This window comes from Sylvia atricapilla, chromosome 5 (genome assembly GCF_009819655.1).
Source record: "Sylvia atricapilla isolate bSylAtr1 chromosome 5, bSylAtr1.pri, whole genome shotgun sequence".
Taxonomy (NCBI): Eukaryota; Metazoa; Chordata; class Aves; order Passeriformes; family Sylviidae; genus Sylvia; species Sylvia atricapilla.
This window is the reverse complement of record NC_089144.1, coordinates 65,316,003-65,337,935: the sequence shown is the minus strand read 5'-3', so window position 1 is coordinate 65,337,935 and position 21,933 is coordinate 65,316,003. Positions and strand designations below refer to the sequence as shown.

General features: G+C 43.9%; 1 protein-coding gene across 4 annotated transcripts in view; it reads right to left on the bottom strand.

Moving 5' to 3' along the window:
• Nucleotides 1–5,730: 5,730 nt before the first annotated feature.
• GRIN2B (glutamate ionotropic receptor NMDA type subunit 2B) overlaps nucleotides 5,731–21,933 on the bottom strand; it is a 207,943-nt gene continuing 191,740 nt past the window's right edge. For all 4 annotated transcript variants that reach the window (XM_066319846.1, XM_066319845.1, XM_066319849.1 and 1 more), the window contains exons 11-14: nucleotides 14,570–14,730; nucleotides 11,497–11,684; nucleotides 9,488–9,726; nucleotides 5,731–7,633 (exon numbers count right to left, since the gene is read on the bottom strand). In XM_066319846.1, coding sequence (XP_066175943.1) covers nucleotides 5,735–7,633; nucleotides 9,488–9,726; nucleotides 11,497–11,684; nucleotides 14,570–14,730 — 2,487 coding nt within the window. In that variant the 3' untranslated portion in view covers nucleotides 5,731–5,734. The remainder of the gene's footprint in view (nucleotides 7,634–9,487; nucleotides 9,727–11,496; nucleotides 11,685–14,569; nucleotides 14,731–21,933) is intronic.

The window sequence follows — 21,933 nt, the reverse complement described above, 5'->3', positions numbered from 1 at the left end:
AATGAAAGCCAATTGCAAAGTGGTTTTCATTGTTGCTGTTCTAGTGGCAGACACCCATGTTTGTCTGCAGTCAGCCCCAGGGAGGTCCAGAGGGCCCATGATGAAAATGAAGCAATAGTATTTTATCTTGTCAGTGAGACACTTGGCACCCCAGTTTGCCTTTGTTTGGGGGAGGAGAGAGGAAGCCACAGGGAAGTGCAGGTGAATGCAGCTAGGGTCTATGGCTTGGAAATCTATTTGGCTGCAAATTGAAAATAAGCCCTTGTGGGGACAACAATCAGGTCCCACTAGTTACTTTCTCAATGTAACTACCTGCAGCATCCAGCAGCATGGTAGGTGTGTTCCAGGTGGACACGCCAGGTGTGTTCAGCAGCAGGGAAGCACTTATGGGAAAGAGTGGGTGCAGATGGGGATCATGGCTTGGAGTCTGTCCCCATTTGTTGCCAGCAATTTGGTTCCTTTCTCGCACACAGCTCCCAGGGGCTCCTGTGGTGACCAGGCATTTGCCACAGAAAGGAAGCAGAACTGGACCCTACTCTTTGCCAGCTTGGAGTGAGAAGAAAGGGTGAAGTGTAATTCCACAGAGCAAGGGCACAGAGGGTCAGCACAAAATCCTTTCATCAACACATGATAAAGATCATCCTGATCTTTATCCACTTCCATTTTCCCTTTTATTTTGGCAATCAAAAATGTGTGGGGAAGTGCAATCTCCCACCCTTCTCCATGAGAAGGGCTCATCAAAGGTTGTTTGACTGGAGTGGAGGATGTGTGAAAGGCCTAAGTCTGATCATTGGCTGTGTTCCCAGGCTTGCTTCGATCTGTTGATAAGCAATGGAGGTCGGAGGATATGCCATATTTGATAGAAAGCTCTAAAGCAAAGACTTGCCTATGAAGATCCCTGAGGTATCTCTGATCACTCCAACCTGTCACCACCATCATATTCATTTTTTATCTCCCCCTCTCTCTTTTGCTGGCGATTTTGCTGTGAGCAACAGCCTGGTCTGAATGTTCAAAGGGGCACTATTCAAGATGGACGCTAGTGTCTTCTCAGAATGAGGAGCTTAACATCAGCAGACATTGCTGAAGAAGAGGCCATCCTGGCAACTCTTAACCCCTCCATCAAATACTTTGCAACATCACAAAGGAACCTTCCTCCCTCCATATGCAGGAAATTGGAGTATCTGTTCCCTACAGGCAAAGTTCATACTTTGATATTGCTGAGCATTTTGAACCCACTGGGGTTCTCACCTGGAGAGTTCTGACAATGCATGCTGGATTTTCAGAGAGAATGGGATATTTCATTGTTGCTCTTGTTGAGGTGGGGATGGTGTGCTTCATCGTCTCAACTGACAACAAGTTCTGACTGTAGCTTTTCTTGCCTGTTTAGGATCTGACATTGCAAGTTCTGATACTGCCCTCACTGGGAGGCATGATGGGAGACAGAACTACTACACCAGCCTGTGTTGTGTTGCACTACAGCAAAAAGCCAGTGTGAATACTCCAACAAGGTTTATGATGTGGAGATCCATGGCTGCAAGTTCTACCTGCCAGTTGCTTTTCCACTTTCCACTGTATATGGCACATTTTTTTTTTTTTTTTGCATATTTCCTCCATCTCTTTCATAGACATCTTCCTTCAGCTGAATATATACACTCCAATACCATTTCAGAAGAACATGGCTCATAAAAATACCTCTCAGAGAGCCATGCCTCTGGCTAGAAGCGAGGAGGTAAATGTCAGAAACATTGCCAAAGGTGCCTAATCTTTCCTGGGAGGCTGTCTGCAAATATTCAGTAGAGGTCATCAGCTGTAGAGGACACAATGGTTTTTGCTCAGTATTCTTGTGTGCAGAAAACTTCAGAGAGAGGAAATGTTCTCAGCCACTGCCCCAGAAAATACTGGTGTTTCTACAGCAGAGAGAGAGAAATGGTAAGGCAGGGGATGTGGAGTTTTGTCAGGCTCTAGTATGAAATCCCATTATTTTCTGGACAGGTAATAAACAGCACATGGGTGGCTTTCTAGTATAGACAACACCTGCTGCTAGTATTACCTGTTTGATTCACTTGAATACTTGTAATGAAAATACACCAAATCTAAAATTCTAAATATATAATCAGAGTTTAATAACATCATTGATTTATTTTCTTGATTATGAATTACACCCTCCCCCCTCCCACCCTTTCCCCTTCGTCTCTGTCCCAAAACTTGTTGACCTGTCAGAACTAAAATAAACAAAGCAACCAGAAAAGATCACTTATAGGAGAAAGGATTGACCTGATGGACACGTGGCCTAATATATTATGGGAGAAGGCAAAATACCAGACTCCTGTGGTTAGACCAGTGGTTCAGTCCAGAATTTCCAGTTCTTCTTTTCTGGTTGCCCTAGAGCATTCGAGTGATTTGTGGCACAGTTAATATTTGCAGAGCACTCGGAGTGTTAACAGTGCTACAACAGTAAAAATACTAGATAATGATTTTGGCAAACTATCATTTGCCAATCAGTGGAACAAGGGACAGACCAGTTCAGAGAAAATACGAACCAACTTTCAAACCGGAACACAAAAATCAGAACCTTCAAGAAGAGATTTGAAAAAAGTTCCATTAACTTCTTTTTTGGTTTGTTTTCAGCTTAATTTCCCTGCAGAGCCACCCTCCAGGTTTCCTCGTTCCAGGTGGGGATGGATGGAAAAGTACCAAGATAACCACCAAAGAGATTAGCTGCTCTTGTCAGCTGTCAAGCTTCCCAACCCCAAGCCCTTAGGAAATACCAGAAATTATCACGAGCTTTCCCAGGTCCAAGATTTCTAAACCAAAGTAGCGTTGGAGAAGTCTCTTAATGTCAAAGTGATGGTCCAACCTGAGTGGCCAACTTGATGGTTCACCCCACCACTATCAAGATAGTGTAGCGCCTTGAGGCCCAAACTCCACAGAGATGCTGGTACAGAGAGTTTATATGCAAAAAGGAATTGGGGGTGTTCCCATCAAAACATGAAACCCTGCTGGCAAGGCTTGAAGTGATGTTCCGGCGTCTTCCGTTCATGAAGATAAAGGTGACAGGGCAATACAGGGGGCCTCGGGGGAACACAACACACATGGGTTTCTCTCTCTCTCTCTCTTTTTTTTTTTTTCCTCATTCATACGGCCTCGACCTGCGTAAACCGCTTCCAAAAATGCAGCCTGAAAAGTCATAGAAAACAAACAGAACGGAAACAAACTTCCCCTCCCTCCCACCCCACAACCTGAATATTCACGAGAAGAGAAACACCAATTTATACAAAAACGCAATAAAAAAGAAATATTTACAAATGAAAGGAACGCCTTCTTGGTGGCCGCTATCAGAGGTGTCTGACAAGCTGCCATGTATTCTGGATTGCAGATCGCTCTATTAATTTGTTTGGTTTCTTTTTTTCTCTTTTCTTTTTCTTTTTGTCCTTGTAACGAGAGAAGAGAGAAAGAGTAAGAAGTTCCCTTACCCCAAAGAGTAGGGGGTGGCATCACAAAGACTCTTCCCCTCTTTCCTCCTTAATTTCTTCAGTGAAATATAAGAAAATATTCCCCTCACCAACCCTGCCCACCCTCTTCTCACACACTTTGACTTTACAGGTAAATCCCACCCTCCCCCCTGCCTCAGCTTAAAAAATAAATAAAAGGCCATCTGTTGGCTTAAAAAGAGAACGATAAGATAAAATCAACCATGGTGTGGTGAGGAATGTGAGAGAGGTGGCTTTCAGCTCCAAGAGATGTGGCTCATAAAGATGGGGCTGCCATCTCCCTTATCCTCAGCAGTGTCCCCATGCTCTCAGCACAGGACCCTCTCAACCCTTCACCTAGTGAGCCATGGTGATTGTGACACTGGGACCGACCCAGGATAAGCCATAGAGACTTTGCCATATCTCTCAGGATGGGAGAGGTCGGTCCACATCCCCACCTCAGGAGATAGATGACATATGAAAAGTGTGTTCAGCTTCTCACTCCTACCATTGCTCCTTTTCCTTTAGTTTAACTTGCATCTAAAATGATACAATAGAAAGAAAAAACACTCTAATTGATACTAAGTGCACCAGGAAAGCTGTCACTACAACTGCAGGGACGGGAAACCCTAGGCTATTCCAGCTTTACACCTGTGCTAGTATCTCTCTCTCTCTCACACAGAGGCACACGCACATGTACACGCACATCTCAGCTTTACACATCTTCAGTCTTCGGCACAAGTTTCTGTGCTCTCTGGCATTTACTCAAGCACATCTCTTCCCAGGAAGACAGGCTGTGTACTTCCTCTGTACATTCAATAGTAAATATACATATGTATTTCCCATGGGAGCATACACCCTCCTCCCATTTCCACATGAGCAAGGAGGCATTGAAACAGTCTGCCAACACCACCGCCACCACACGCACCCTTCTATGGCATTTCTTTTTTCCTTTCCAGCATTGGCAGAGGGCACCCTATTCTTTTTGTTCCAACCTGCTGGCCAAGCACAGAGAGAGCAGAAGGATTAAGCTCCTTCCTTCTCTCGCATCCTTGCTGAAAGGACATGCCAAAATGGGTTTGGTGTCCCCTGAAGTGACAGTGAAAAAACTCCCCACCTTTCCCTACTCTTGAGTTCTGTTCTACTGTGTTTGTTCTCCAGACACCTCATAGGAGAGTGGGTTTGTTTTGCTTTCTTCACAGACATTTCAAGTATAAAGTTATCATATATACTCGCATATAGGCAAACCCATACTATATACTGCCCTCACCCTTGAGGAATATCAGAACTAGTAAGCAGCTCATAGCAAATGAACCAACACTGTTCCTGTTTCCTCAAATCTTTCTTATTTCAGTGCAAACCAGCATCTTTTGTTTGAGTTTGGGAAACCAACCCTGGAGTCAGGGAGGCTGCTGATCAGCTTTCTCAAACTCAGACTGCATTTCTTTTCTCCCTCTCCCACTGGTCTGCCATAGATTCAATGGCTGTAATAGCCATAGTGAAACCACTAGCCTGACCTGCAGACAAATCTTCCCTCCCTCCACACTCCCAGCAGACAATTCAAAATTTTAGCGTAAAATTTCTCTGCATATATGCAAATATATATATATATACACACATACACATATATATATATATATTTCAGCCCTATAGTCTTCACAAAATAATATATCAAGAACCTCAATATAGCTAACATATAAGTGCATCATCAAGTTAGTCTTGTTATTCTCCCTTCACTTTCTCCACGTCAAACACTACTCTTTTCTAGGCAGTTTTAGGAAGAGTTGCCTGAGCAAGCATATTTTCCTGCATGTCCATTACACTGCTGCTGCTGCCTCCTCCTGCCACACACACACACAGATGTGTGCACACATGCCTTTCCCTGCTGGGAGTCAGCAGAAGCGAACAGTAAAGTCACTGCTGTGCCTCCTCAGCCCACCCCTTCCCTGCCTTTTTCTCTGCTTCCTGAAACCACAAGCAAGGATATCCAACTCCGACATCACTGTAAAGTGCAACGGCCAGGAATGGAAGAGAATGGGAGGAGTGAGAACATGGAAAAAGATATAAAACGGGAGGCTTGGGAAAGGAGGAGGAAGAGGGGAAACCAAAGAGGTGGCACTTGTCACCAGTGCTGTACTACTCACAACTCCAGTATCCCACAAACTAAGGACAACTCAGGAGAGTAGCTGATGGGATTGATCCCACCCCACCCTCCCATGCTCCACATACATCCCCAGTCCCTCCCCGCACTCTTCCCCTCTCACTCAAACATCAGACTCAATACTGGAGAGTTTCTCATAAACATGCCCGTTGCTGGAGCCATTGAAAGCCCTGGGGTTTTTGTTGTTAGGCACACAGGGGTTGGACTGGTTCCCTATACAGATGTCCTTCTGGAAACGGGCTGGCACAGCCCCATGAAGGGCTGAGACCACCGGCTTGTTGGTGGTGACAATGGCTCGGAAGTCTGGCCTGGCTTTGGGCCCTCCTGCCACCACAGGCTGCCTGAAGAAATAAGATTTGCTGCCGTGGAGCAAGCACTGGTCATCCCCAAAAGTGGGGATGAAAGGGTTTTGGGTGACCCGGTCAGGGTAGAGCGACTTGCTAAGCATGTAGCCCCCACTGCTGCCGGGGTTGTTGTGGTGGTGGTAGCTGGTGGCGGGCACTGAGGACTTGTTGTTGGCAAAGGTGGTCTCACTGGCTGGCATCTCAAACATGTGGGCGTAGGGGCTCCCCTCCAAAAAGCGGCCCTTGTCCTTGAGGCTGACACTGCGGGGGGCCAGGGCTGAGTCATCTTTCTGCAGGTCCACAAAGGTGTCATAGGAGTGCTGCCGGCGGAGTTTGTTGCGGTTCTTCTTCTGCACCTTAGAGGCAGAATTGGAAGGGCTCTGAGGATATTTGGAGGAGGAGGTGGCACTGGTGGCCACGGGCACAGGGGCAGGCGGCTGGTCCAGCTCTTGGAGTGAGTTGTCCTCGCTGATGTCATAGAGGTTGCCCGCTTTCTTGCAAGCCTCACAACGGATGCAGGCCTGGCGGGTGGAGTTCTGCCCCACTGTTGATGGCGTATAGTTGTGCAGCTTAGAAGGGCAACTGCGGCAGAAATTAGCTCCGCTCCGGTCTTCCCAGTCTAGATTGGTTAGGTTCTTCTCCCACGGCGCTGGGACCCCACTCACAACGCCATGCTTGTGCTCATTGCCTCCACCAAACTCGCCTGAGCCATGCTTGTGATGGGCCCTGTTAGTGCAGGATCCACCCCCTCCTCCTCCCGTGTCGCGCTTAAACTCATCTCCCCTTTCTTTGTAGATATCCGTCAGGTCCACATGTTCCCAGTGTGGTGAGTTCTCCTTGGTCCGGAACTGGTCAAGGTAGAAGTCCCGTAGCCCTTCCTTGTCCCTGAAGTAGCGCTTGTGGTCAGGTGAGCGGGGCGGGCGCCGGCGGTAGGCCAGCTCTATCTCATCAAATTCCCTCCGGGACTTGGCGGAGGCTGGGCGCTTCTTCAGGCTGTCCTTGTACTGCTGCTTCCGCCTCTTGGCTGCGTTGCCCTCAATGTTGCCATAGGTGACCGTGTGAGTGGAAATGTCAGAGACATCTGAGCGGATCAGGTCGTCGTGGGTCCCACTGCCCCCGTAGCGATCGCTCTTGAAGGAGAACTTGCCATAAAGGTCACCCAGCTGGCTGTGCTTGGCAGGCGGTAACCCCAGGTCCAAGGGCTTCTTCCCAATGGAGCGCGACAAGGGCGGGTTGTCACAGTCATAGAGCCCGTCGATGGAGCTGGTGCTACCAATGCTATGGGGGCGGTGGTGGTGGTGGTAGTGGTCCTGGTACACATTGCTGTCCTTCAGCTGGAGATTGCCAAAGGTCCTTTCCACCTCACTAATATAGTCACTGAAGAGGTTCTCCTCGCAGGGGGGGTTGTTGTAGGATTTGCAGTCCGAGTGAGTGAAGCTGCGGCGGTGCTCGGAGATATCGTAGACAGATGACTCACGGCGGATAAAGTCCAGGGCACTCTGTGGTGAGCCATTGACCCCTGACAGGTTGGCCATGTTCTTGGCTGTCCGAAGCAGGCGGAGGATGTTGGAATGGGTGTTGTTCATAGTTGCTGTGGGGGAGTTCATCGCTGACTGGCGTTCTTCAATGGCCACACCATGGATGCAGCTGTAGATACCCTGAAATGAGAGAGCGAAAGCAAGGAAGGTGAGCAGTCCTGCAAAGAAAACGTAGAAGGGGACCTGAAGTGGGAAGCACCCTGTGCACCAAGAGGGTGTTCCTGTAGGATAGTAGGGCCTATCAGCCTTCCATCATGGAGCACAATAAAATCAAATGAAAGCAAATCTTCTCCACCAACCCTTTCTGTTCTGACTCTCTTCCTTGACCCTCACATTTTTTTTTTCCCTCCATTCCTCTTCCTCTGCTTTGTTTCAAGCTGTATCTTCAGGATGCAGGAATGCCTGCTTGCATCTGTAAGAGTTAGTTAAATCTAGTAGGTATAACACGGAATTGCAAATGGGGACAATAATATCCTTGGGAATAAAAGAATCAAGACAAATGATTCTGTGTGGATGAGAGGATGAAAGTCTGTTTTGGCCCTTGAAAATCATCTGGGCATCAGTGAATCAACGAGACAGGAGCCATCTTAAATAGGGAACAGCTTCATTTGTCATAAACTTAGCTGCATTTATCACCAGCATGGATTAGAAAAGGAAACAGAGAAAGAGCAGAGTTCTTGAATAGGTATTTAGGTATTTTGCATCTGGTTGACTGAGGTACAACAGTGTTTTTAATTGCATTCACTTAAATTTAACAGTGATAACAGGCTCCAAAATGACATCCCTGAAAGCAAAAGTCCTCTATTCAAACTCAAATCAGACAACAGAAGGACCCAATTCCTCCACATTCTCCACAAGCTCATTTCACCCATAACTGTTTGCAAGAGCTATCCCAAAGGACAGAATGAGAAAGGGGCTCCTTTATTCCCTGATCTGCCAAATGGTGCCTGATGATTAATGCCAATTGTGAAATGGACATCATCACACCATGTTATCATGGTTTCTCAACAGCTAGCAGATGATTAACACTTTTAGACCTTTCAACAACCTGGCCCAGGTCTAACAGAAAACCACAGAATGAAAGAATCTCTTTTTAGCTAAGGGTCACCAAACACAATGCCCCATCTCATCTCCAGACTAAACCACATTAGAAACTAACAACATAGAAAAGAGGCTGTGCCCTTGCATTCAAAAGGCTTTGTCATTTCTCTTCAATCTGTTATGCAGCAATTATATACTCCTTGGTCAATCAAAGTAAATTCTGCTACATCACATGCTGAGCTAAAAAATGCCAAGATTTGACCTCATTTCACAATGGATCGGGAGAAAGGACCAGTGGCTTGAAAGAAGGAAAATAAAGCTCCAAATGGGATACTGCTAGCAACACTTATAGTAGAAGATGACTCAGAAATGGCTAGAATCTGCTTTATATGTAAATGTTGTACCCTAAGGCAGATTTGCATAAAGCTATTGCTAAGTTTATGTGGTCATCCTCTGTGGAAAGATTTCTGCATAGCTCAGGGCATGGCTTTCAGTTAAGGACTTCTGACTGTCAATGAAAGCACACTTCTAGTTAACAAAAGTTCAGCTGAAAAGCTGTAATTCAGAGGACAATATAAAATTCCCAAATTTCTAATCATATTATCCATCATTACTCGATTACATTTGGGGGGGTCCCCAGATTTGGCCTCCTCACAACTCACTTTGGGGGAGCAAACAGTAACAGCTGACTTGTCTTTTCCTGTGTTTTCACGTCCATGTGAAATTTCCATTTCCATAACCACAATCCAGCAGAGACCAGAGATGTCCCAGAAAAAAAAAACTAACACGTTTTTGCAACATTACATGTGCAAAGATGACACTGTGCAGACTGCCACCAGTGTATAAGACAGTCTTGGTGGATATTCCCATCTCCAGTACCTAGGACTGTCTGAATAAAGCCTCTGTTCATCCCTGACAGTTAATGGCACTCACCCTGCTGATGGAGAAGACCACACCAGGCTTGCCAGAGCAGACCCCCATGAAGCAGTGGCGGAATTGCCAGTAGAAGAGATGCTCACAGATGAAGGTGATGAGACTGAGGGCCATGGCTGCTCCCAACATGTAGAAGACACCTGCCATATTATCTATATCCAGCTGGCTGCTCATAACCTCATTCTTCTCATTGTGACAAATGCCAGTGAGCCAGAGAGCTTCCAGCTCCTCCATCTCCCCTAGAATGACAGACAGGAGCAAAGAAACAGATTAGATAATCCTGCAACACTCAAAGTGGGGCAGACTGAAAGCAAGAAGCTGATCTAATGTTATTTCCAGTCTCCACGTTATTTTGCCACATCTACAACATCCGTAAAATATCCTGACTGCCTTTCTGATGGGGGAAAGTGCCATTTGTCACAAGAAAGTCAACAGGATTTTTCCACAGTCTGATATTAGCCATAACAAGCTGTACTACAGGACACCTCTGTGACACTTGCTGGATGTCTACACCGAGATCCTGAGACAGTTGACCACCAAATGACGGAAAACTTGGCCTCACAAACATCCACTTTCATTAAATTAATGAAGGGGAAATAATTAGTGACTGATAGTGGTAGACAAAAATTAATCACTTCTAGATGAAAACATTGTATGTTTCCAACTTGGAATCAAAATATTGATGGTTTCAATAGTTTTTTTCCCATCATATCAATAGCTCATTAAAACCAGGTGCAATGTTCCAAAAAATATTTGAGTGTTTTTACTTGATTTTCTCGTCTTCAATTTTGTCCAAATTCAACACTTCCAAAGGCTTTGACCAATCGAAAACGTTACTAATTTGTATCAGCTAGGAGCAAATGTTCTGTATGCTAATTTCATACATCACTTACTACCATTATGGTACTTTCACGAAGGGTGAGAGAGAAGTAAACACACATACACACACATATATTGAGACATTTATAACAAACTAATTTTGCAGGATGACAAATTATTTCATGTTGTTAGGAAAGTTAGTTTTTCAGCCTCCAGTCCAGTGGCAGGGAAAAAAATCCATACATTTAAGTAGTGCCATAACAGACTCTTTCAAGCTTTGTGAAGAACTTACATCCTTCTCTGAAATAATACATACTGGGCTTTTTAAGAAACAAAAAACCTATCTGTCAGGTGGCCAATTTTCTGAAGTATGTCCAAGTTACGTTCTTTCCATATTTATAATCTTTATGTTATTTTCAGATTTCAGGGGGGGAAAGAATACTTAAAAATAAAATAACCTGTGAAATTTTATTTATTCATAAAAAGACATAGGAAAATGTAATGTGAAATGGAAAGACTAGAAAATACTTCGTAAGAAGGAATTTCTTTTCCCATGAACAATTTTTGGTAATACTAGCAATTTCTTATTAAATTAAGAGGTGAACTAGGTAACCATAATCTTCTAATTAAAACCTCATTCCAAAATATGCTTCTGAGTCTCAGGTTCTTCCTTGGGTTTGTTTTGTTTGGGGTTTTGGTTTGGTTTTGGAAAATCTGATCTAACTCCTTCATCCAGAAATATTTATCCATTAATTCTGTAAACTCCGCATGGATTGATCCTGTCTAGCGTTATAAAGTATGGAATAACCACAGACAGTCTGGTATAATTAGAGGGCTTGGTCGTGGCAAAACCTCAAAGCTACCGAAAAATTCACACCAGAAATCTTGTTTTTACAAGACATTTCTCCCGTAAGATATTTTTCAAACACACATCTGAGCTTGTTCTATGAATACTTAGTGCTTTTGGCACTGCTTTTGATGATATCGCTACCCTGCATCAACAACATGAAAGAAGCAATATCCTCGCATTTTTGGTGTGTTGGCTCTAAAAAATCCCCATTAATAATTCCATGTTCTCAACTCACATCTGAAGTGCCAGAGCTAGAAACTTCCATTTCTTACACGCAAAACTCGGCATTTCTTAGGAAAATTCCAGCACTTCTTTTTTTTTTTTTTTTTTTGTCACTTACCATCTCCAAAAAGTTGTAGAATCGCAAGATCAACCTGGCGCTTCCAGCCTGAGTCCTTTTGGATGGCAATGCCATAGCCAGTGGAGGCAAACACTTTCCCACTCCCAATTGTCACCAGCTTGCAGCCTTCATCTCTGCCAGCCATGTAGTTTAGCACTGCTGCATCATAAATGAAAGCATCCAGCTTCCTGCATAGATGCAATAAACAAGAGAGTATAGTACAGAAAACATAAAATCTGCATGAAATCAAAGGTGTTTTTAAGGTAGCTAAGGAAGAAATTAACGTCTTTCAGATGGACTGCAATATGTTATGTAGAATCATAGAGAGGTTTGAGTTGGAAAAAGTCTTAAAGACCATCTTGTTCCAGCCCCCATGACATGAGCAGGAACACCATGCACTAGACCAGGTTTTCCAGAATCCCATCCAGCCCAGCCTCAAACACTCCTAGGGATGGAGCATCCACAACTTCATCACCTCACAGTAAAGTGCCTAACCACCATCAAGCAAAAGAATTTTTTTCCCAATATCTTATCTATCTAATCTTTCAGATTGAAACCATTCTCTCTTGTCCTGTCACTACATGCATTTATAAAAAGTTTCTCTCCAGCTCTTCTGTAGGTTTCCTTCAGGAAGGTCACAATTAGGTCACCCTAAAGCCTTCTGAACAATCCCAATTCTCTCAGCCTTTCTTTGTCAGGAGAAGTGCTCTATCCTTTTAATCATCTCAGTGGCCTCCTCTGGACTCACTCTAGCAGGTCCATGTTTTTTTTTGTTCAGAAGATGACACCCCAGAGCTGGATACAGCACTGCAGATGCAAAGGGGCAGAATTCCCTCCTTCATCCTGCTGCCTACACTGCTTTTTGGATGCAGCCCAGGGTGCAGCTGGGTTTCTGGGCTGTGAGTGCACATTGCTGGGTGGTATCCAGCCTCTTGTCCACCTGCACTCCCCAGTCCTCAGCAGGACTGCATTTGATCCCTTCATCCCCCAGCTTGTGTTGATACCAGGGGTTGCCCCAACCCAGGTGCAGCACCTTGCACTTGGCCTTGTCAAATCTCATTAAATCCCCGTGTGTCCACTTCTTGAACCTGTCCAGGTCCCTCTCAGTGGTATCTCATCTTTCAGGAATCATCTTCATCCTCACCATAGCTAAATAAAATCTAAGCCTAAAGCTGTTTTATAGGTGGACCTGGGTTATAAATGAGGATCATCTATTTTTTTTCTGACTATTTGGTAATCATAATTTCTTGATCTTAAAGAAAATTTGGAATACAAACATACTGCAAGATAAAGATGAATGAAGATGAAGTCAACGGGATCTATATCCTTAAGAATAGCTTATATTTCTGTACTGCCTTTCATCTCAAAAGAATCTAAAATGCCTTATAAAATATATCAATATTAGACAGCAAAGTAGGGATTTAAATAAGGAAAATATTTTCTCCAATTCAAATGTCAGCATGACTTAGCTGAGAAAAATGTATTTTTTTCAAATCAAATACAGTCAGGACACTGTTTTACCCCTCAGTTAGTGTGAGAAGATCTTTACCAGTGTCAACTGGCTACAACAACAGTTTTAGGGTTTACCACGCTGAATTGGTCTTTCTTAAAGAATGTTCAGGTGAAAATCACAACAAAAATTCTGTTTCAACACAGAGAAATCCCCATTATGGACTGTGTAGAGAGCACAACAGCCTGATGAGAGCCTTTTCACACTGCAACAAATTGATTTGGATGTGAGGGGCAGTCTCAGGAGGCTGCATCTCCCACAAACCCAAAGAGAGTTGAGGAGTAAATCCTTCCACTAGATCTGAAATGTAACATTTTATGGCAAATGACCTAAGACCTTCCAGTTGCACATTCTCTCTCAGATACTATGCTTACAGTATATCTCCTGCACATATATTTACAGTTCAAGTGCTCATCTGTGAGGATGTCTGTCCAATGGGGGAATATGAAGCTAGGTTGACATCTATCACAAGTGATGAGCTCTATTTCATCCATATATTTCCAGGACAGTGAATATTTATTTCCTGAATGATGACTATCCTGGCAAATGTCCCTTCCCAGGATGACATCCAACAATGGTACAACCATTTGTAATGGGCTGTGGGCCTCTGAACCTGGCAAACAGGTTTAGGAATATTCAGTCAATCTAGTAATTAAATGGGCTAAACATTTAATTTCTGCTTTGGAAAGAACTTTCTGGTAAGAGTGCAACATGAGTGCAAGCAAAAACGTTTTTTGTTCACTGAGGCTGAGCTCTGACAACCAAAATGGTCAGTTCTGAGGGGAGGTCTTTAATTACAAAGGACAAAGGCTTGCAAAATGTCATTTTGAGTTAGATCCTTTGCAGATTCACTGTTATTAAAATAAGATGAGCTATTCAAGCATGCTTTTTTGCTAGCGATTTTTCCCACATCTCCAAAATTACCCAAGGAAATGCTTACATTTTCATACTTTCATATTATTCAAATAATGTTTTGTTTAGCCCTTGATACTAAAATATTCCAGAGAGTAGGCTACTTCCAAACTATTTGCTTCAAACCTACCTTCCATTACATTACATTAGCTGATGATACACTGGGGTGGGATTAGTCTGAGAGCTTCCTGATTAACATAATCTTTTATACACAGAAGGAGGGAAAACAAAGGAATTTCCAGATGACAATATAAATGCTCTGAAAAAAACTTTGTCCACAGAGACCTTTGAGCTTTTCCTCTGTATGCATAAAAACCCACCACTATAAAACATCTTGATGAAGCAAGGTCTTTGGGACCAATACACGCTTGGATTATGTACACAGAAATACACTAGATCCTCTTTTTCTTTTTTTTTTTTTTTAATTTCTTATAAACACAGCAGAACCAGAAACTCTTATACAGTTGTCAATAGAAAAACCTGGCAAAAAGAACCACAGAGTTACTCTCCTGTGCTACTGTGCTACGTGTGGACTTTTAACCACGGAACGATAATAGAGGCTTATTTTTCAAACCCTAAAAAGTAAATTTTCCAGACAAGCATGTAAAAAGTCAGTTTTCTGTGGCGAGCAAGCATGAAAGAAAGCCTCACCCAGTTTTCAGCGAGAACAGTGCATCGTCCACCCCCCTCTGATTGAACTTCACCATGTAGCTGTGCATTTCAGGGTAGTTGTTGCGGATGTTCCTTTCTGTGCTGCCGTTGGGAACTGTCCCGAAGCGGAAAGGGGGTGAGAAGTCATTTGGTTTCTGGAACTGAAGAGACAGAAAAAAAGGGATATTTCTCACAGTCCTTCAGACTGAAGCAGTCATCTGGTTGGGAGAACATCAGAAGGTTGATCTGATTTTATTTTGCTATCATGTAGAAAACATAATTGAGAAGATATTATATTTCACTATTTTCAAACATGAATATCTCCTGTTAATACCTAAGAAACAAGAAGTAAATCGGAGCAAGCTTTTTTTCTTTCTTTTTCTCTACTCTGGATTAAGTGCATTAAATAGTCAGTGATCAGAGATTAAATAGGGGGTTAGATAAAAGGAAAAGGAAAAAGTAACAGTGGTGCTGGAACACAGTCAAGAAACAGTTCCCAATAAAGTCTATGTGATGTGCTTTTTATCCACAAACTGTCATTTAGTTCCTAAGAAGTATCTTTTTCAGCTCTGTGGATGCCTTTACACTTCCTGGTTCTGACAGAGGTAGAAAAGTAATTAATGAGGAGAGATGCCTCTCAACATACTTCACACACCCACTTCACCAAACAAATGATCAGCTTCAAAGTTTTGGGCAAATGCCCCAAGTAAAATGTTGCTAGCGAGTGCAAGTTACTAGTAACATTTGAGACCCAGAACAGAGCTGGCAAAATACCCCAAAGCTTTTGCTGCTCAGAAGAAATACATTCATCATAACATTCCCCCATGGCTGCAAACCTCTGAGATTTCATATGCCACTTGCTTAACTCAAGTCATAATCAATGCTCTCTGGGATTTTATGAGGAGTAAAATCAAGACTGCTTAAAACCCCTAGAACCAGCAGATGAGAAGGAGCACAGAACTATAAACCAGGAACTGAATAAGCAGTAAAGAAAAATAAATGCAAAGGGAGGTTAAATGGAAGGAAGCCTCCTCCTCCCTGGGTATATCAAGCAGTAGCTTGCCTGGTGTTATTTCCCAGCTGTGACCATGTGTTTCTCTGATCCTGAGAAGCATGCTGACAACGTGCTAAGGGTCAGACCAAAATTACTTAACAGCAGGAGTGCACCTGGTACATGAATATGCACTGCCACCTTCTACAGGGCTGGAATCTACAGATAGTTCTAGCTTAAAATACATGCAGACGAGCCTTGTTCTTGAGCTCTGCTTAAAGTCATTTTGGAACTTGGTCAACTCAACTGAGGAGGCCAGAGCCCTTAAAGCAGTGTGTCTTGTTCACACCTCAGCTATGAGGACAGCCAGATGTTGGGTCTGTGGGTCGGTGAACACACAGTTCACTTGTTTCTGTGTTCTAGTCAACTAATCTCTCCAGTTTGGATGGCAAGATGGGCTAACTTGTATGTGCATGTGAGTGTGTGAGAGAGAACACGTATTCTACTGCTTTAAGCCAATAAAAAAACATTGAGGCTGTTTTTCTGAACTCAGGTTAGTGCATCACCAGCAAAACAGAAGTTTCACATAGCATAAAACAGACAGTAAGGTGTCTCTTAGAAATCTGTCACACCCTCTAGGGAGGAAGACAAACTCACAGCTATCAAAGACTGTAATGAAAACAAACTTTGATGGGAGAAAAATCACCGCAGCATGCTAAAATTATTCTCTTTTACTAAGCTGATTAAAGCAGCAGCCTAGGGGACCCATCACAAGGAGGGCACTGCCATGCCAGACACAAAGAAACAACAGTCTCTCCCCTGACATGCTAAACCAGGAGATTGCAGCATGGGCAACTTGCTTTTCCAGAGGCTGCAGAACCCCACCTTGAAGGCATACAGGACATTCCCATTCCTACAGAGCCCTCCAACAGAGTACAGTCAACAGGAGAAGCAACAAGCAGACCTGACCAACACTTGTGTGACTGAGTTTTGGCATGTCCATGTTATACCTCCACCCTCCATTCCCAGTGACACAATCTCTACTCTTGTCTGCTTCCATCATGATGCCTACAAACTGGAGTAAGAAGGATTATGAAGTCAGGCATTTCCCCGTGATAAGGGAAATAATCCCAACTCTGAACTACCTTTTGTCACCACTCTGTTCCAGAGCCCATAATAGCAGCCACAGGTGAAAGGATCCAGATTTCATTTTTAATCTCCTGGGCAATCAATAAATAAATGGAAACATTTCCTTTGTAAGAAATTGCTGTTTTCTGGCAACTGGAAAAGCACATTTCTAGAGAAAGAAGTCAGGTTCATGACTTCTACAAATTCTCATCCTATTCATTCGCTCACCAATCCTTACCTCCTGCTCATTCCTTAGAACAGATCTTCAAATACAAATTACTCTCCACACACCAGCATGTACACACACTTCAGCAATAGTTTGGTGAACAGCAAGACAGGAAACTATATGAAAGGATTCATATGGGGCCCACACCAGACAATTTTAGTTGAATGCCACTCCTCTTGAGTGCCCGAGAAGAACACAGATCCGCAGCTAACTAAGCTTAATGTTTACAAAGCTGAAAGTAACCAATATCTAGCTGACTCCACAGCTGATGCAGCCAGAGATACGGAGCTACTTCTCCATATTAGGGAAGTAATAGCAGTAGATGCATGCAGCTTTCTGATAGGAGATAGCAGTTCAAAAATCCCCATGTGTGTTTCTTGGCAGGAAGTGGGCACAGCTCAGTCCAGGGTTGAAGGGATCTCCAGTGAACTCCCCAGAGTTAAAAACTTTTGTATCATTCTGAACTAACTTCTGTCCCACACAGCTCACGCTGAGGGAACAAGAAGACATGTGAACCTTCCCAGAAAGTTCATGGGACAGATGGGGAAGAAGTGCATCCTCTCCTGCCAACACAGTGGAGGAACTGGAGCTGAACCATAAGGAGGAAAGTTAATTGACAGATTGTCAAAGAATTCAGTAAGGAAAGCCACTTGTTTGATTTCTCCTAGGGGCTGGGAGCGTGGGCCTGGATCACAAGTATCATCCCCAGGGAAGCAGGGCTCTTTGGCAGATGGGCCTGTAAGGAGTCTGAGACATGAGGGAGGAGCTGATGCACAGTGCAGGGGCCATTACATGGAGAAAGCCTGTGGAGAGAGAACCTCAATGCTGCACTGAACAATCACAAAGGAATTAACCACAGATATGGACAGAAAGGGTCAGAATGTAAATGAATGAGACAACTGTCCCATTATTTAATGCAAATATTTCTCCTGCCAGAGCCCTGAGTCGCAAATAAGTCACTCCACTCCAGGCATCTGCAAAGAGGAGTCCTGTGGGGTTCTGGAAAAAAAAAAAAAAAAAAAAAAAAGTCGTGGTAATAGGGGAAGGGAAGATAAGCAACTACATCAGTTGCTGAGAAAACCCAGCTGTACAGGGTCCACACTTGTAGGAGCTCCACGTTACACTTGCCTGTAGCAGGAGACCTGCTGGCCAGCTTTACCTACCTCAAGGAGTGACTGCCTGTGAGGGAACCTGCAGGGCTCAGCTACAGTCCTGTACCAAAGAGCCCCAGGCAGAGATGTATCTCACTTGCATCCTCCCACTCATTCACAGTGGAACCTCTGTTGTGAGATGCTCCCCTGTTATGTCCCCAAGGTGATGTGCACATCCTCTCACTCGTGAAAGAAGTCCCAATTATTTCACATCAATTGTGAAGGTGGATGGGAGAGATGGGGGTGGAAAGCAGACACTGAGGATGCCTGAAAGCCTGGGGTAGCTCTGGGACATGAGATATCTATGTTCAGAGCCCAGTGGCTGCCTGCCTCTTCAACCCCTCACTCCACAAACTGGAATCAACGAGCACTAAGTGCAAAGCAGACCCCAGCTTTGGGAAAGAAACCTGTCAGAGTCAGAGAGCAGCAATCTTCCCCCTCTGGAGAGCAATAAACACACAGGCTGGGAGCTGTTAGCACATTCAGGGGGAGAGCTCCTTTGCCACTCCCCTCCACATATCACCATGAGAGCTGTCAGCAGCAGCAGTGAAAGCGGGTTTAAGTGACTCGGCTGGCAGAGCTGTTTCATTAGCAATTTGGAGCCATGCCGTGCAGAAAGCAGCATTGTTCTCAGATGTTCAGATACCAATCTGCATAATGAAACAGGTGATAGGAGCTCTTCCCATTCATGCAGCAGCAATTGGAGGGGATTTAGAGATGAGGGGAAGGGGTTATGTCTAATTTGCCACAATTAATTTGATGAGAATTTTTTTTCAATAAATTGTCTATCACCAAATGGATCCTACAGAAAAGCACATCTGCACTTATTTATCTGCCTGATGTAGGCCCTGTTTACACTGTAAAGTGTTTGCCAATAGCATTGAAAGCAGTTTCCCAAACTCAGCAAGCTCTTGCAACAGAAAGGCTCTTTTTTATCAGCCAATCTACTTCTACACTGTTTAAAAAACCCCAAATCAATCCACTGCTGAATAACATAATGAGCTGGCAGGACTCGGTGCAAGGGTGGGTGTGTGGGTGTAGTGCTCTACCCTTGTACAGCTTTTCTCAGAGAGCTCCTCACATTTTGTAAGGCCCAGATGACCAGTTAAAGTTTTCCACTACAGGAAGCTCCACAGCTCTGACCCATCGAACTAAGAGCCACAAATTCAGCTCCTCTGCTAGCTGCAAGTCCAAAAGAGCTAAAGCCTATATTAGATACTTTGAGCTCACGTCATTTACCCAAAAGTAAGTGCTAAGCTGAGATGCTTAGGGAATTTCACCCTGGGAACAGGTCTCTCATAGCTCTGTGTCAAATTTTCCTGCCACCTGAGGGTAGTTTGGACATTCCAGTACACCTGAAATACCTCTAGGCATTTACATCAGCCCAAACAAATCTAGCCACTGGGCCATTCAGCCCTCAGGACATCTTCTCCCACCAAAAGTACAGGGAGCCAACCACTATGGTTAGCAGGAAGCCTGAAGTGCCCACCACCCTCCTAATGTATAATCTCTTTGCATTGCCAAAACACCCTTGGTTGTCTCCTCTCGTTCTGGTTCAACTGCCTGTCACTGCAGTCAGCTTGCACCTTTCTTCATTGCCTGAAAATCCAACCAGGCTGTTTGCACAAGAGCTTCCTTCAGAACCTTAAAAGTTGAAGAGTGGGTCAGTGGTTTTCAGGTCTAACTCTGAGGTAGCTCTGTGCTGGTACCTAAGCCCTGATAGGCTACCCATGTCCAGACACCAAGTCTTGCCCTAGCTGCCTTCTATGTCCTCTGTTTCAGCCAGGAAATTAATTACTTTGCAGACAGAGGATGACTCTCAAAGAGAAAAAGCTTTTTTTTTTTTTTCCTTATCCCCAAAATACATTATTTTTGTCCACAGGCTACACCACGAACAACGCCACAGAATCACAAACCTGGATTTGACCCTGAGAAGATGTCCCTTCCACCTCTGTCTCTCCTGGATATCACCATTCCTGACAGCTCTTAATCCAGCCCACTGTGAAAGATGGCTGGTGCTTGGAGTCTCCTCCATTCCCTGGACAAAGCCCACCAGAGCTTTACTACTGGAAAGTATCTGAACTAAAGCCTTCCAGCTGCAAATACATCTGCAATATTTTCTGTTATCTTGTCCATGGTCAGGGAAATCCAAACACTTTCTTCTTCTCTGAAAGTGCATTTTATGTTTTTAAAGACCATTGTGCTGCTTCTTCTCCATGTTCTTTCACTGCAGTGAAAGAGCCCCAGTTTCTTTAGTCTTTCTCTGCAAGCTGTATTATATGGACCAGCACCCATTCATGCTGTTGTCCTTTGGCTGCATTCTGTAGGTCTTTGTTGGACTTACTTTTGGCTGGAGAACATGCTCTCCACCATATCAAGAACAATCTGATCAAGACCCAAAGATGCTGAGAGAAGATTACAGTAAAAAGGCTTGCAGTAAGACAATACAAACAATGCTAGTGAGAGTTCATGCTCATTATCACTCTTCCCAACACCTCGCCACATTACATCATGTTTTGTCTATCCTTCATTTTCAGCTTGCAAGTTCTTCAAAGCTGCAACTGTGTCCTGATCTGCATTCAGGTAGTGATCAGTTTGTTTCTGGAATGTCAGTCATCACTGCCAGCACCATCTTCAGGGCTTTTACTGTATTCTTTTCCTTATGCAGCTTGGATTGTGCACACAGGCACATCCACAAAACCAATGCCCCCAGTCACTGCCCAGGCAGAGGAGGTGCCCTGCAGATTTTGAGCACAGAGTTTGCAACTGTTGGTGGCATGGTGCTGTAGGCCCTTTAAAATCAACAAAATTGCATCCCAGCTAGGAGTGTGCCAGCCCAACAGCATAGGCAGAAAATCATACTGCAGACCTAAATCCTAGCACTGGTACAAGTCTGTGAGGAGAGCAGACTAAAGTGACTGTGCTGCTCAATCTCTATTATTAATGACTCTCTTGTACATATACTTCTTGAGATTCATTCCTAAAGCATTCCTCTCCCCTCTTCACAGTCATGTAGTTTTGAGATTACAGACATTTTTTATTTCCAAGGTGGAATTCTCAGCCATTTCTAAGTGACTATAAGATTTCAGACCATCCTTTTACCCTAGCTCTTTTTAGTTCCTTCCTGTATTTGTTCACAATAACATCCTCTGCCTCCTCAGCAGTGGCTGGGACTCCTCACAGCTCTGAATCCAGCTGCCACATCAACTTTTCCTGAAACCCCAATTTCTTGTCTTCACTAGTCAAACAACATATCTTGATTTATAAAGAAACAAAAAAAGGAAGCTAAAATAAAGGGGACCAAACAGCACCAAATCCAATACGATGATTTTGGGAGGGCATAAAATTACCTTGTGCTCCCTCAGACTTTGACTTTGTGGTTTATCTTATTATTCAGTACCCAGTGATGTTTCAAATTCTCTGCCTTGCTTTGCATAGCACTTTCACCCATGAATTGGTGATAAATCCAAGAAAGGAGTTATCAGTTTGTGCAGCTGACTGCAGTGAAGTTGGCAAAGAATTCAATTAAAGTCCCTTTTAAAGGAAGATGAAGTGTGGGTCAGACCCACAAACAAGAAAGAAAAATATCTGTGAATGTCTGTTGGTGAAATATGGACACATGCGAGTCAGGAAAGGGAACAGAGCAACCTAGTGACAATGTAGAGGTGAGGGGGGGCAGGTGAAAGCAAAAGAAAAGAGTTCAAATATAGCAACTTTAAAAATAGTTGTCCTTGCAAAATAACTGAGATGAAAGCAGAAATCCAATTGGTGGAAGAAGCCTCCATCACATGTAGTTATTGCCAGAGCAGTGCACACAGTAGGATTGTGCAGCCTCTTTGCAAGCTGGATAGTTATGTACAGTGTGCCA